Raw genomic sequence first — 13,924 nt, 5'->3', positions numbered from 1 at the left:
CGCACATTCCCCCCGATGGTGGGGGGGACGGCGCAGTCACGCGCGCATCTCACTTGCGCTTACAAGCGCGCAAGGCTCACGCTCTGCGCCCCGCACACCTGCGCTCCGCCCCTTGGTCCCGGGCGGGCAAGGAGAGAAGGATTTGGGAACCCAGGGTGGCGGCGGAGGCGCCTCCCTTCTCCATTCCCCAGGGCTGGAGTGGTCCGGAGCCTGCCGCGGCTCCCAACCAGTCCGCATTCCCTCTCCATCCTTCCCTCCCCCCGCTTGCCGCGGCACCGGTATCCGCAGCCACAGCCCGGAGCCGGTGAGGCGGTGTAGGGGGGAGGGGGAGGAATCAAGGGATGAACGCCGGGAGGGCGACGGGGGCCCCGAGCCGGACTAGGACGCCCCTGGAGCGGGAACCCGAGCCGGAGTCGGAGCCAGAACAAAACCACCGGTACCGGGTGGGCCAGATGATCTGGGTGGGAGGAACCTAAAGGGAGAGGAGGGATCTGAGAAACCTGGGAGAGGAGGGGGCTGCAGGGGGCCTGGCTCAGGCCAACGCGGAGGAGGTGCGGACGCTGACTCAGGCGCGTTATCTGCGCCAGTTGCCTAAGAATTTTGTCCCATCTCGATCTGCAGTGTCCTTGGGAGGGACGGATCCTCGGGGCCAGATGAAAAGGGGGACGCTCTGGGCGTCGGGGAAGTGGGACTCCGGTTGTGTCAGAGGGCTTGCACAGCCACGGTCTGGCCTGCAAACTCAGGCGGTCTTGGCTGACTAGCACCTTTGGCCCGGACAGCTCCCTGTGGTTGGGTAAGGGGTGGGGCCGGGCCTGGAGGCATGTCTGTTTCAGATCTCGAGGACCCCATTTGTAACCCTCCCTCATCCCCAGCTGCAGCCCCCTAAACTCAGGAGGCGCCCTGGCCCGCGCTCGCCCCCCAGGGCCTCATGTCGGAACCACAGCCTGACCTGGAGCCGCCCCAACATGGGCTGTACATGCTCTTCCTGCTTGTGCTGGTCTTCTTCCTCATGGGCCTAGTAGGCTTCATGATCTGCCACGTGCTCAAGAAGAAAGGCTACCGGTGCCGCACGTCTAGGGGCTCGGAGCCTGACGATGCCCAGCTTCAGCCACGTGAGTGAGGAGCCTGGAAACCTGGCTCAGTCACCTTTCTCCCTTACCCTTCTCTCCACACCTCTTTCTGCCTTTCTGGCTGAAAGACCCAGGCCAAATCCTGATCAACCCTGCAGGAAGCCTAGTGATGCATTCTTGAATCAGCAAGTAGAGTGACACCACCCTGAAAGCAAGGCTGGAGAAAGCATGGGCAGGAAGGGCTCACTAATGGTAGTATTAGGCTCCTATTTCCTCCCCCAATCTTTTCTGGCCCCTGAAATAATAAAGTCCAGCCATCATGGCAAATAGGTAAATGGATGTCTTGAGAATCAGCCATGGGGGCCATCAGGTCATGTTCCCCCAAAGCTGACTCATTTTCCATTTCCTTGCCAACCTCTTTCATCCTTCAGCTGAGGATGATGACGTGAATGAGGACACAGTAGAGAGGATTGTTCGCTGCATCATCCAAAATGAAGGTGGGTGTAGGCTGACCCAATGCTCCTTCCCACCCTGACTCTTGCCCTGACCTCCCCCTCCACTGACTCCCTCTTTTCCTTCTCCCCTCAGCCAATGCTGAGGCCTTGAAGGAGATGCTGGGGGACAGTGAAGGAGAAGGGACAGTGCAGCTCTCCAGGTGAGCTGGAAACAAGGGCCAGCATGACTTAGCTTGCCTTGGAGAGTACCCTCTCCTCCAGCACAGTCTTCTCCCAGTATCATTGTTTTGGGGTTTGGGGGAGGGGAAGCTTGCTAACTTATAGGAAAAAAAAATTTTTTATAGAAATTCCAAGTCCTTCAAACCATGTTTCCCATCTAGATATCACAAGTCTAACAACATTCACATCTAGGGCCACTCTTTTGATTTAAGCATTGCCTTCTTTTTAGCAAACAGGGCCACAAGGAAAAACACATAGTCACTCTTAATATTAAATTTATTAGGAAAAAAATGTTAGGACCTGGGAAAAGTGGGGTTTGGGGAGTATGAAAAGCATGCTGAAAGAACCAGAGGAAATGGGACAAGAAGGGAAATAGAAATATCATTTTTGCTCTCCTCCCCCTACTGTCCAGTGTGGATGCCACCTCCAGCATACAGGATGGAGCTCCCTCCCATCACCACACAGTGCATCTGGGCTCCGCAGCCCCTTGCATCCACTGCAGCCGCAACAAGAGGCCCCCACTTGTTCGTCAGGGAAGATCCAAGGAAGGAAAAAGCCGCCCCCGACCTGGAGAGACCACTGTGTTCTCTGTGGGCAGGTGGGGACAGAGTGCCCCAGGAAAGGGAGGTTGAGGTGGGGGCCCCAATGATCAGTTGCCCTAGCTCTTTCCTCTGGATTGGGAGCTGCAGCAGGGTTCAGGCTGCATGGTGTGTCCCACAATCTGAGAAGACCTCTTCCACCCTAGGCCAAAGGGAAGTGGCCATAAAACCTAGAATGTCTGTGGTCAGAGAAGAATGCCAGGCAGCCTCTTGAGTTGTGGTCCTAAGCCTCAGTATTCTCTCCCCTCCCAGGTTCCGGGTGACCCACATTGAGAAGCGTTATGGGCTGCATGAGCATCGTGATGGTTCCCCCACGGACAGAAGCTGGGGCTCTGGTGGGGGGCAGGACCCAGGAGTTGGTCAGGGGTCTGGTGGAAGGCTACCCAGGACAGGGATGCCTGTCATTGAGAGGCTGCCCCCTGAGGAGCCACAACCCCAGTCATTAGCCAGACCCCCAGTGCAGAATGGAGGACTCAAGGACAACAGCCTAGTGCCTTGTGCACTTGAGGGGAACTCTGGGGCCTCTGCAGAACCAACACTGGGGGCCAGAGGGAGGATCCTGAGCCCAAGTCCAAGGCTGCCCAGTCAAGAAGCAAATGGACAGCAAAGCAAACCAGACACCTCAGATCACCAGGTATGAAGACGCGGCCAGGGCTGCACTGGGCTCAGTTTTATTGCCCCTTACTCTGGAGAGCAATGATATGAATCACCTCCTGTTCCCATTGTTGATGTCTCCCCTTTCTCTCAGGTGTCTCCACCACAGGGAGCAGGGGGTATGTGAGGTGAGTTTGAACCCCAAATCAGATAATCTTGTTCTCCCACCCCCTACCTAAATTACTTAGCCCATCATCTCCAGAAACTCCAGGGTGAGCTCTAGGCTAAGCCTGTGCTTGCTACAAATTCCTTGGCTGGTGGTGGGGAGTGGGTATGTGCTCCAGAGAACAGGGAAGGATGGGCTGCCCCTGGGGAAAAGCTAGGACACAGCTTAAACAGGAAGCAACTATTCCCCTTCCTCTTCTCCAAGCCTCATTCTTCATTGTGCTGATGGACCACCAGCTGGCAGGGTCAGGGAGTAGGTGGGCATGAAGGCTCTCCCCTTCACTGGACAGCACTGCTCCCAGTTGAGGGACCAGCTCTACTTTCACCTGGAGTTGCACGGTCTCAGGCTGAGGGAACTTGGGAAAAGTCCCTCCACTCGTGGACCCTCGGTTTCCTTCCCTTCCCCTACCTGCCCACAGGCTGCCTAGCCTGCCTTCCCCAACACCTCACTCCATATTGATAGAGCGTGGCAGCTGGGACCAGGTTCCTGCCTTTGGTGGGGCCCAAAAGCAATAGCACCTTAGGCTCCCTGCCCTCTTGGCAAAAGAGGTCCAGGCCCTGGCTTGGCCTTCGTGCCCTTTATTCACTGTCAATAAATCCGCTCAGACCATTACAGCTGCTTCGCATACTGGCTCCTTCTGACTCCCAAGGCTAGCTCCTGTCCCGGTTCCAACCCAAATGACCCTGGCGTCCAAAGTGGGGTGGGCTACAGAGCCAGGGTGGAGATGAGATGGACCAGAGCCAGTCAGGACTTCAGGAATGAGATTTAGCCCCGAGATTTCAGGGTATTTCACCACCGTAGAGATGGGGCAATGGCAGATGAAGGAGTAGTTACAGCCCTAAAGATGGCAGGAGGACAATTGGAGAAATGGATTCTTGCCCCAAAAATGGGGAGAGGGGAAGTTTCTAACCCTGGAGATGAAAGTAGATGTGGGAAAGATTCCAGCTTTTGGCTGTGTGGCTGTGGATCATTGAGGGGTGGTCTCTGACATCATGGAGATAGGGCAGCATCATCGCTTGGGGGCAGTGATACCCCAGCTTCAAGTGAGGGAATCTGGATGACCAGGATCTGGAGCTTTAGCCGGCGGGGGAGGTGGCGGACGCATCTGTGGGAAATGCACAGTTAGTTCTTCTCCAGAGTCCTCTCTCAGTAGTTTCCCTGTCCATTCCCTCAGCCTAGTAGACAACACAAGACCAGCTGGAATGAACCCTGTGCACACAGTCCCCTCCAAGGCAGGGCCCCTTACCGGCCTGAGTCGAGGTGCCATCAAGTCTAAGGGTCCAGAGCTGTCCAGAGCTTTATCTGGAAACAAGAACCATAGTCAGTCTTCAGGTTTTGTTCAATGCTACATTTCTAGCATTTAGGACAATAGCACTCTATAAGTATTTGCTGAATTAATAAATAGTCACCAACCTGAGCTGTAAAATCCATCAATTCATTTATTCTCAACAAATACTTATTTGGCAGCTGCTATATAATCATCTCTGGTCAAGGTACCAAAGAATGGAAGGTGGGATACACAGCTCTGCCCACCTCCCAGTGCTCTTAGATACCCAGTAATGAAACATGAACAAACACAATGAATGTCTAAGTGTTAAGTAATTCAAGGTGAACTAGAGGTATTAGAGATGGCAGTGATTTCAGGGGATCAAGGACAGTGGCTATGAAGGAAGTGTTAAGTTCCAGAAGGTTTTAGAAAAGGTGAGCATTCCCAGAGGCAAAAGGAAGGGGTTGGGGTGGAGACCAGAGGTGTGCTCAGTGGTAGAGTGCTTGCCTAGATTCACAAGTGCCTGGGATTAATCCCCAACACCACAAAAATTAAAAAAGAATGTCAAGAGGAAAAAGGATGACAGCAAAGTTAGGTATTTTCAGGGTTCAAGACAACTAAGAACAAAGGCATTTTGGAAGAACACAGAGAATATGGCTTATTTTTTAAAATAATAATAGTGATAAAATCGCTACTATTTATATGTTTATTATGCACCAAGCACAATGCTGTATACTCTACAGGCATCTTTTCTAACTCTTAAACAATTTAATAAAGTAGTACCTGTCTTCACTTTTTAAAGCACATCAACCAAGTGCCATACAAGTTAAACCTCCCATCTCAAGTTATACACTAGGAAGTGACAGCAAGGTTTGAACTAGGCCAGCCTGGCTCCAAAGCCCATGCTCTTCTCCCCGTCACTTATTTGGCAGCTGCTATATAATCATCTCTGGTCAAGGCAACAAAGAATGGAAGGTGGATGCACTGAGGGCACACAGGAGTGGAGTATGAACAGAGTCCAAGATTCCTCCTTTTCATTTCTTATTCTCCCAGAGCTTTCAATTTCCTTTACTTACCTCCAGGCAGGACAGGTGCAGAGGGTCCATCCAAGGCAGAGGTGGGTGCAGGTGGGGAGAAACTGGGAGGAGAAGGGGATGGCAGTGTCTGGAGGTAGGGTGGGCATGAGTTATTATTCCTTGCATGTGAGAAGGCTTCACCAATTATTCCTCTCATCCCACTTTCAATTCCTGTCCTCTCACTTTCCAATACAGAAAATGGCCAAATGCTTGTATTTAGGTAGAGGTTATAACTGATGTCTATTTCAACAGTCAATATGTACTGAACACTTACTATGTCTGGTGTTCTGCTAGCACTGCACATACCTTAATTCATTCTAGCCTCACCACCCCATGAGGTAGGCATTTTTATGACTCATGTTAGAAGTGAGATTCGGATTGGGCCATCTGTCAAAAGTTCATTGAGTTAGTGGCATAGTGCTGGCTAGAACCCAAGTCTCTTGACTCCCAATCATGTTCTTCATGCTGTCTTATGGCAATAAGCATCACAATTTAAGCACCTCCAGTGTGCCATGGTGCTAAGGGCTTTACATTTATTATCTCTAGTCATGATAGTGAACCTGCTAAAGCAGGTATTATTATCTCCATTTTAAACATGCAGAAACTAGCTCAGAGAGGTTAAGTCACTGTCCAAGGTCATGTAATAGAAAATTTGAACTCAGGTCTATCCACCACTAAAGTTCTCCAAACTCCTATGAGAAGTTTGCTTTGATTTCCCTTTTCTCTGTCTGCTCAGGAGAGATGGGAAGGCCCAAACTACTATAGGAGGTAAAACTGGGAAGAAGCTGAGGCATTAATATGAATATAGGGCCTTCTTAGAGTGAGGATCTACCCAGAGGTAGCTGGGAGCCAAGGAGACTGAATTCTCACCTGTTCAGGATCACAGAGTTCAGGTGGCCCTGGAGGACCAAGCAGCTCCTCCACCAGCAGGGAGGGAAAGACTCCAACATGGCCCCCAAATTCTCCCCTCCAGAAGCCATCATCTACTCCATCTTGGGCCCGGGGTAACAGGCGGATGAGTGCCCCTTCTGGGAAGCTCAGCTCCTCTTCACTCTGTCCCGTGTAGCTATATAGTGCGCGGGCGAGGAATGCTGTAGAAGCCCAGGAGAGATGGTAAGAGAAGGAAATGGGTGGCAGTACCCTAGGACCATGACATCCCAGGACCATAATCACCCAATAATTCATATTCATACCCAGGACCCCAGGCCCAGATTTTGTCTTTCTTACCTGTGGGCTCTACACCCAAGGGAATGTCACTGTCACGGCCACTCTCGGGAAGGGAGAGATCCGGGAAGTTGAGATACCGCTCAGGGACAAAGCCCACCTCACCATGCTGGTTCCGAGCCTGCTCACTCAGCAATGTGAACAAGTATCAGATTTGTTTCGGCAGTCCATGGGTCTGGCTGTCCTCTACTTATGTTTCTAGCTTACCTGGGTAGATACTTGTAAACCAAAGAGAGGTCCTCCCAACCCATGATCAGAACCCAGGGTCCCATACGTACCTTGACCCATTCATCAGCATCTCCCTCCTCTATGACCTCCAGCCATTCACCCTCCATGATGGTCAGCTCATCCTCATGCCCTGCCTAAGCCCCACAAGGAAGGATTCAGGATTTAGCTGTCCTTTATGGTTACCCATATGAAGTCCCCACTCCCATTCATACCTGATAGCCAAACACCACATGTGCAGGGCAGGGGAAAGGCCTGGTGGCTAGGGCTGGTGGGGCAGGCTCCTCAAAGAGCTCCCCTGCCTCCTCGCATTCATCAAAGTCAGAAAGCTCAGCATCCTCAGCCTGGAGAGGGGCAGAGGATAGACATCATTATGGAGCCCTCTTCTCCATCCTACCTCAAAAGGACACCAGGGGTCCTCCTCCAAGATAGTACCCCTGAACCAATCATCATAGCTCACAACCAAAATCACACAGAGCTGGATGATACTAAATAATAGCAGAGCTAAAGCAACTAAGTGCTTAAAAGTATACCCAGTACATGTAAACTATCTCATGTATATCCTTTCACTTAATCTTCATAATTTGCATAACCATTAACCTCTTTTTATTTTTAAAGAAAATGAGGCTCAGAAAAGTCATTTTCTAAGATTATACAGCTAGGGAGTGGAGTGGCTGATACCCAAACCATTTACAGAATACTTCCAGAAGTATTTTTTTTTAATGAGGGGTTTTTTTAAAATATTTTTTTAGTTGTCAGTGTACCTTTATTTTATTTATATGTGGTGCTGAGAATCGAACCCAGTGCCTCACACATGCTAGGCAAGTGCTCTCTACCACTGTGCTCTAACCCCAGCCCAAACCTGAGTTTTTTGTTTTGTTTTTGTTTTGGTAGTGGGATTGAACCCAGGGGTACTTTACCACTGAGTTATATCCCCAGCCCTTTTTATTTTTTGGGATAGGTTTTCACTGTGTTGCTGAGGCTGTCCTTAAACAAGTGATCCTCCTGCCTCAGCCTCCTGAGTAGCTGGGATTACAGATGTGTGCTGCTGTGCCTGGCTAGAACCTGAATTCTTAACCATCATTTTATCCTCATAATAAATGTTTATTGAGGATTCTCTATGCCAAAAATCATGCAAAGACTTATATAAATGATCTCATTTAAGCTGCACAATGGCCCTCTGAGTTAAGTGTCATTGTCATCTCATTTTAGAGGGCCTGCCTTCTAGTGGGGAACTTTACCCTCCTGGGTATGTGCAGCTAGGATTGGGGAGGAGCTCACCGTTGGGGAGAGATCTCTCTGGGACAGCCGAGCCTCACTGAGCCGTCGCTCCTGCTCCACCTCATCCTGGGCCTGGGTCATGGCTGGCTTCAGCCAGTGCTGCACATCCAGGCCAGCCCCCTGCAGCAGGGCCAGCCGAGCAGCCCCCTTCACCTGGCTCACCTGGAACGAAGTGGAAGAGAGTAGTAGAGCCTGGCCAATTATGTCTACCTTCTGCCACCTTACCTCCCCCTCCCCATCAGAAAGAGGAATGGAGGGGGTGTTGCTGAGGAGATAGAATCTTAGTGGCTCTAAGCCTAGGGCTGTGCCTCACCTGTGCCCGACGGATGCTGTCCCTCACTTCCTGTAGTCGCTGTTCTATGCCTGGGGCCTCACGCTCTGGAGCCTGCTGCCGCCTCTGCTCCAGTCGCTGCAGTACCTGGTGGGGAAGAGAGGAGTGGGTGGTGATACTGTGGGCCATAACTTACTCTGGGCCTGGTTCCTTGCTAGTTTCATTACTCGCATTGTGTCATTTAATCTTCCCTGGAGGTGGGTGCTAGTTTTGGCCCCACTGTAGTGATGAGGAAACTGAAATCCAGAAAGGTGAAGTCATTCATTCCCTTACACAGGATTACAAAACTCAGAAGCAACAGAAGGGAATTTGAACTCAGGTCAGCCTCGCTATAAACACTGCTCTTAATTACTGGTTATATGTTATGTTAAAGTGCCCTTCCTTCCCATCCTGTCTGCAGTCCCATGACAACCCCAATGTCTCTAGGATCCCCATCTTTAGCAATTCTTGCTCACCCACAACACCTGCAACCCCCACCTCACCCAATGCCCATGGTGTTGGATCTTGTAGTCTCGGGCGGCTCGGCTTGTCCAGCGCTGGATCTCTTTCTCTAGGCCGCTCTCCCCAGCCATACCTCCTGTTCCCCTCTCCAGGGCACACACCTGAATGGGACAGGGGTGATGTGAGGAATACCTGAGATCATCCTTCTCTCCAGTTTTCTCTTTTTACCTCTCTTTATCTTGAACTCGAAGGAAATGGACAAAGGTGAAGGCACACATCTGTGTCTGTGAACACGTATGCATTTGTATGGACAGAAACACACAGAGTCCCAGGAACGGGATCCAAGTTGAGGGATATGTAGAAGAAAAAGGAAGTGAAGTGACTGAATGGTGAAATGGGATGTGTTTTTATGTCCTGGTAAAAGGGAGATGAACTGGTATTCCAAGTTAATAGTTGCTGAGTTAGTACCAGGACAAGAATAATGAGACAGGAGGCCTAAACCAGTCTCATTATATTTGGCTTGGTTTCAACCCGAAGGGAAGTCTCACCTGATCAGCCCCTGCTGGCTGAAATTGCTGAGGTGGGGTAGGGGAAAAGACTCCAGGCTCCTGAAGAAACAGCTTCACATCCTGCTCCCAGTTTACCTGGGGGTGGGAAAAGACATGGTGGCCCACTCCCTGGCCCCCTCTTCAATTCTGTCCCGAGCACCTCTTAGAAGGAGAAGGTCAAAGTGAGAAGAAAAGGGACAGATATTCAATAGGAAGATCTGTACTGAGAGAGAAGAATTAAAAGGACCTCTAAGGGAGTTCTCACAGCTCCTAACCCTCACCTGGGAGGTTGCCTGCCCTGCAAGGCGGGCATGCTCCAAGACCATCTCTGCAGCTTCCAGCTCAGTACGGCTCAGTAAGTTCAGAGGGTCCCTCAAGTGTTCTGACAACTCGCTGACCAGGGCCTGGAGAGAACCCCAAGATACTTTTCCCTCAGACCTCTACTACAGAGCAAAAGCTCACTGTCCAGGTTTGGGTGGGGGGTGGACATGAGGGATGGGAAAGAGGAGTAAGACATTATTTCTGCTTCTAATTATAGGCTGTCATGTATGTATACCACTTACCAATTTATTTATTTTTTTGTGGTGTTAGGTTTTAAATCCTGAACAATTGTATCCACCCTCTGCCTTCTCACTTCCTCCTCCCCATCAGAAAGAGGAGTAGAGGGGATGTTGTCTGAGAAGACAGGATGTCAGTGGCTATGCTAGGCCAGTACCCTACCACTGAGCTATACCCACAGCTCCACTTAACAGTTTAAAAACCACTTTTACATCCATTCTCTTCCTTGAACTTCATTAGTGTTATAAGGTGGGCAGAACTAGAGTTAACCTTGATGAGAAATATGAGGTTCAAAGAAGTTAAGTATCCTATGTGATATGCAGCCAGAAGCCAAGTATGTGTCTTCTACCCTCTTTAAGCAGGCTAGGTCCTTGGCACCAGCCAGCCTCATGGGGAGTGGAAGCACAGGGATCCTCCCTACTTGCTGAGGGATAGGGGTGATCTGGGTAAGGACTGGCCTTGAGCAGAGCTGGCAGTTCCTCCTGGTAGTAGTGGTCAAGGTGGGCATTGGTGGCCACCAAGTTGAGCAGGTACTCATTGCGGGCTGCTCTCAGCTGCTGGGAGTACTGGACTGATTGGGCCGACAGCTAGGAGGGGAAAATTTGTGTCAACAGAGAGCCCTGGATCCAAGGCCAACCTAGAATCCAGATCCAGAATGAATTCTTACATTATTGAAAATATACTGTTTGCCTGGTACTATACTAAAAATTTCACATACAACTCCTGCTTAAAATCCATAATGGTTTCTACATACATCTAAAATAAAATCCAAACTTCCCTATAGTGATCTACTATAGGGTAGTAGACCAACATGAGTTGGCCCTGCAACCTCTCTGACCTCTTTTTAACTGCTGTCCCCTTACAGGGCTCCAGGCACACTAGTCTTCTCTCAGTTCCTTGAACACACATCAGGACCTTTCCATTCACCATTCCCTCTCTCTGGAATGTTCTCCCTCTAGATCTTTCATGGTTGGCCCCTTCTTGACACTTGGGCCACTTGTTCAAAGAGGACTTCTCTCTAAATCTCACCCGTTTTTTACCCTTCATCAGAGCAACTTGTTTTATTTCCATCTTCATCTGATTATTTGTTTATATACTGTGTCTCCCTCGACCAGGCTGTGAGGGCAGGAACTCCATGGTCATGTTCCTCACTGTATCCCTAGAGGGTAGAACAGTGCCTAGTGCACAGAAGTCCTCAATAAACACATATTAAAGGAGTCAAAAATAAGGGATTATTCCCATTGTGCAGATGAAGAAAATAAGGCTCAGAGATATAAGTAAGTTAATCTTGGTCAACCACCTAAGACGTAGAGGAGCCTGGATCCCACCAGGCTCTTATGCTTATGACACTGGATTCCAAATCACTAGGTCCCTCTGCCCCCACTCAGGTCCTCATCCCCCAGACCTTAGAACTTAGTTTCTGGAGACTGGTCCGAGAATGGAAGATCCCATGGTCACTTCGGTTCAGCCTACGCAAGTATGGAACAGAAATAGGTATCAGACCCAGCTTTGATGCCCTGACTCTACCCCATACCTCCCCATACCCCAACTTTTGGCCTACTAACTGTTCATGAGCCCACCTGGCCTGGACATCAGCTGCTTTCTCCTGTGCCAAAGCCCATACACGCTCCCGTTGCCCATACAGCTTCCGACTTCGGCTCAGTTCCCGGACAGACTGCAGCACCTCTGCCTGCGCCCTCTGCAGACTCTCTGTTCCCTAGTGGGATGGACACAGAAAATCTTGACCTAGACTACCTCCAATGCCGAGCCAGCTCTTCCTTCACCCCATCCACTGAGCCATACCTTCCTAAGCACCTGCTCCTTGGCACTCCGCCCTGTGCCCCCCGCTAGGTCACGGTATCGATCAGACGCCTGGAGCCGGGTTTGGCCCCCAGCCACGGTGGCATCCAGCAAGCAGCGCCAGGCACCAAACACTGTCCTGCCCCTCCCCAGAGAAGGTCTGTGTTGAAGAGGGGAGCACTCCACAGCTTCATCAGACCCCCCACCAACACCATGAGACACAACAGTGTTTTCCTTCCCCCACTTGTCTGGGAGCCCATCAATCGATCAGCCCATTAGCTTAGCCACAGGATCACTCCTGCCCTCCGCCCCCACCCACAGTGTCCTTGCTGGGTCAGCTCCTCTCCTGCTGCTGTGTCAGCTCTACCTGCAGCTCATGTGCCCTCCCCCCTCACTAGGCCTTCATCCCCACAGGTCTCTAAGGCTAAGCTCCCCATCACTTTTTGGTCCCTGCAGCCTTCCCCCTCCATTAGACCCACCTGCTGTCCATGTCCCCACTGCGTTGCCCTTCCCTCTTCAGGAATGGCCCAGCCAGTTTCTGGAGTGCCTGGTGAGAAAGCCATCACAGGCGCAGTTTTTTCGAAGACCCACCCCAACTGGGAGAATACAGAACCAGAGTATAATAATACCATTCTTGGATACACAATATGTGTCACTTGTTTTGCCAACTGCCTTACATTTATTACCTTATTTAATCCTTACAACAACCCTACCCAAAGGTAAGGTATTATTGTTATCCCCATTTTACAGAGAAGAAAACTGAGGCCAAGAAATGTAAAATAACTTGTCCAAGGTCACACAACTAGTAAGTAGCACATCAGAGATTTGATACAAGTCTTCCTGACTCTAGGCATTTCTTCTTGAGCACAGTAAGGGAGAGACATTGCTGGTGGTGTAAAGGAGGCTAAAACAAGAGGGAAAGTCCAAGGAAGAGTCCCATACCTGCCCATACTCCCGTTCAATGGCTGCCCTCTGCTTGCTGTAAGATCTGTGGAGATTGGGGGTGGGGTAAAGGGGATTGTTTCCTCCTGTTTTACCACCTCAATCCTCTCCTCTGCCTGAGCAAGAGAAAAAGGGGAGCCATCCCATTGTGTGGCTAGACCCAGAGGGAATAAGACGGAAGAGACAGAGTCCTTGAGATCACCTAGGGCAGCTGCAACACAGGGAGCCTCATTGCTCAGAGCCCCATGATCTTCCCACCCCTGGAGAACCATCTGTGGGCTTGGAGATGAGGACTGACAAGGGCCTGGGTAGGTGTTTGCCAGCTTTCCAACAGGTCTGGAAGAGGGAGGGGATTCTGCCCTAAGCTTGATTGTAGGCCATGGGTAGAGTGAGTGATGTGGTGTCAAAGGGTTTGAAGGAGGGTCCCTGTTTATCTCTTGTATCTGGAGAGGCAGGCCTAGGTTGAGGGCCCTGAATGGGTAGGTTGGAGAGCTCTTAGCCCCTGCCCCTCTCCCCGACCCGGCAAAAGTATGTTGGGGGAGGAGAGGTACGTGCTGTAGCAAAGGTAGGGGTAAGTAAAAAAGAGGGGTCAGGGGCTACCTGATGTCCTCCAGCAGATCGGCCTCCTTCTGCTGCCGGGTCTGAAGGATGCTCAGTTGCTCCAGAAAGCGAAGCTTCACCTCCTGGGCGGGCTTAACCTGTAGGATTAAGGGGAAGTTGAAGACCCCAGGGGTGGGGACCTAAAAAACACTTCGCACAGGGAGCGGCGAGGGGGCGGGGCCGGGGAGGGGCTGAGCTGTTTCCTTGGTTACTTCTGGGCTGGGTTCTGACCCCTTCCCACTCCCGGTCTTCTACCCGGGGTCAGTTATCCCCGGGACTCCCTCCGCTCCCCGAGACCGCCAGAAGTCCCCATTCCCAGGCCAATCTCACTTTTCGGGGCGGCGGCTGCATCTCTACTCTGGTTAACACAGCCAGCGACTCGACTCCGGAACTCGACAAAGACCCGCCCACGGCGAGGCCCCGCCCCAGATCTGGCCCAGCTCCGCCCTCGCTCCGCCTACGCCTTGT

At 51.1% G+C, this 13,924-nt stretch overlaps 2 protein-coding genes across 3 annotated transcripts; one reads left to right on the top strand and one right to left on the bottom strand.

Moving 5' to 3' along the window:
• The first annotated feature begins 289 nt into the window (after nt 1–289).
• Nucleotides 290–3,567, top strand: Rell2 (RELT like 2). The gene is made up of 8 exons (XM_076856819.1): nt 290–436; nt 873–1,112; nt 1,502–1,567; nt 1,659–1,725; nt 2,157–2,342; nt 2,596–2,977; nt 3,092–3,125; nt 3,368–3,567. The coding sequence occupies exons 2-7, from the start codon at nt 929–931 to the stop codon at nt 3,122–3,124; spliced, it is 918 nt and encodes a 305-aa protein (XP_076712934.1). The 5' UTR covers nt 290–436; nt 873–928; the 3' UTR covers nt 3,125; nt 3,368–3,567.
• Nucleotides 2,050–13,851, bottom strand: Fchsd1 (FCH and double SH3 domains 1). 2 transcript variants are annotated; one of them, XM_076856816.2, is made up of 20 exons: nt 13,787–13,851; nt 13,457–13,554; nt 12,857–12,902; nt 12,394–12,461; nt 11,918–12,053; nt 11,695–11,831; nt 11,520–11,583; nt 10,573–10,701; nt 9,838–9,960; nt 9,557–9,652; nt 9,050–9,169; nt 8,550–8,654; nt 8,237–8,398; nt 7,171–7,299; nt 7,009–7,092; nt 6,734–6,851; nt 6,377–6,597; nt 5,507–5,594; nt 4,410–4,465; nt 2,050–4,268 (listed from the first exon to the last, which is right to left on the bottom strand). In XM_076856816.2, the coding sequence occupies exons 1-20, from the start codon at nt 13,805–13,807 to the stop codon at nt 4,203–4,205; spliced, it is 2,067 nt and encodes a 688-aa protein (XP_076712931.1). In that variant the 5' UTR covers nt 13,808–13,851; the 3' UTR covers nt 2,050–4,202. The 2 variants fall into 2 exon arrangements, with proteins under 2 accessions (XP_076712931.1, XP_076712933.1); XM_076856818.2 differs by lacking the exons at nt 12,857–12,902; nt 13,787–13,851 and having other exon boundaries at nt 13,457–13,536.
• Between the last annotated feature and the right edge of the window lie 73 nt (nt 13,852–13,924).

The sequence above is a fragment of the Callospermophilus lateralis genome, chromosome 5 (genome assembly GCF_048772815.1).
Source record: "Callospermophilus lateralis isolate mCalLat2 chromosome 5, mCalLat2.hap1, whole genome shotgun sequence".
Taxonomy (NCBI): domain Eukaryota; kingdom Metazoa; phylum Chordata; class Mammalia; order Rodentia; family Sciuridae; genus Callospermophilus; species Callospermophilus lateralis.
The sequence above is the reverse complement of the archived record's forward strand: the minus strand, read 5'-3'. Positions and strand labels throughout refer to the sequence as shown.

Coding starts and splice junctions, on each gene's coding strand:
- Fchsd1 (XM_076856816.2), bottom strand. CDS start 13,807: ATGCAGCCGCCGCCCCGAAAA. Junction 11,832..11,917: donor AGGAGCAGGTGCTTAGGAAG/GTATGGCTCAGT, acceptor CCATCCCACTAG/GGAACAGAGAGTCTGCAGAG. Junction 11,584..11,694: donor GCAGCTGATGTCCAGGCCAG/GTGGGCTCATGA, acceptor ATACTTGCGTAG/GCTGAACCGAAGTGACCATG.
- Rell2 (XM_076856819.1), top strand. CDS start 929: ATGTCGGAACCACAGCCTGACCTGGAGCCGCCCCAACATGGGCTGTAC. Junction 1,568..1,658: donor CTGCATCATCCAAAATGAAG/GTGGGTGTAGGC, acceptor TTCTCCCCTCAG/CCAATGCTGAGGCCTTGAAG. Junction 2,343..2,595: donor ACTGTGTTCTCTGTGGGCAG/GTGGGGACAGAG, acceptor CTCCCCTCCCAG/GTTCCGGGTGACCCACATTG.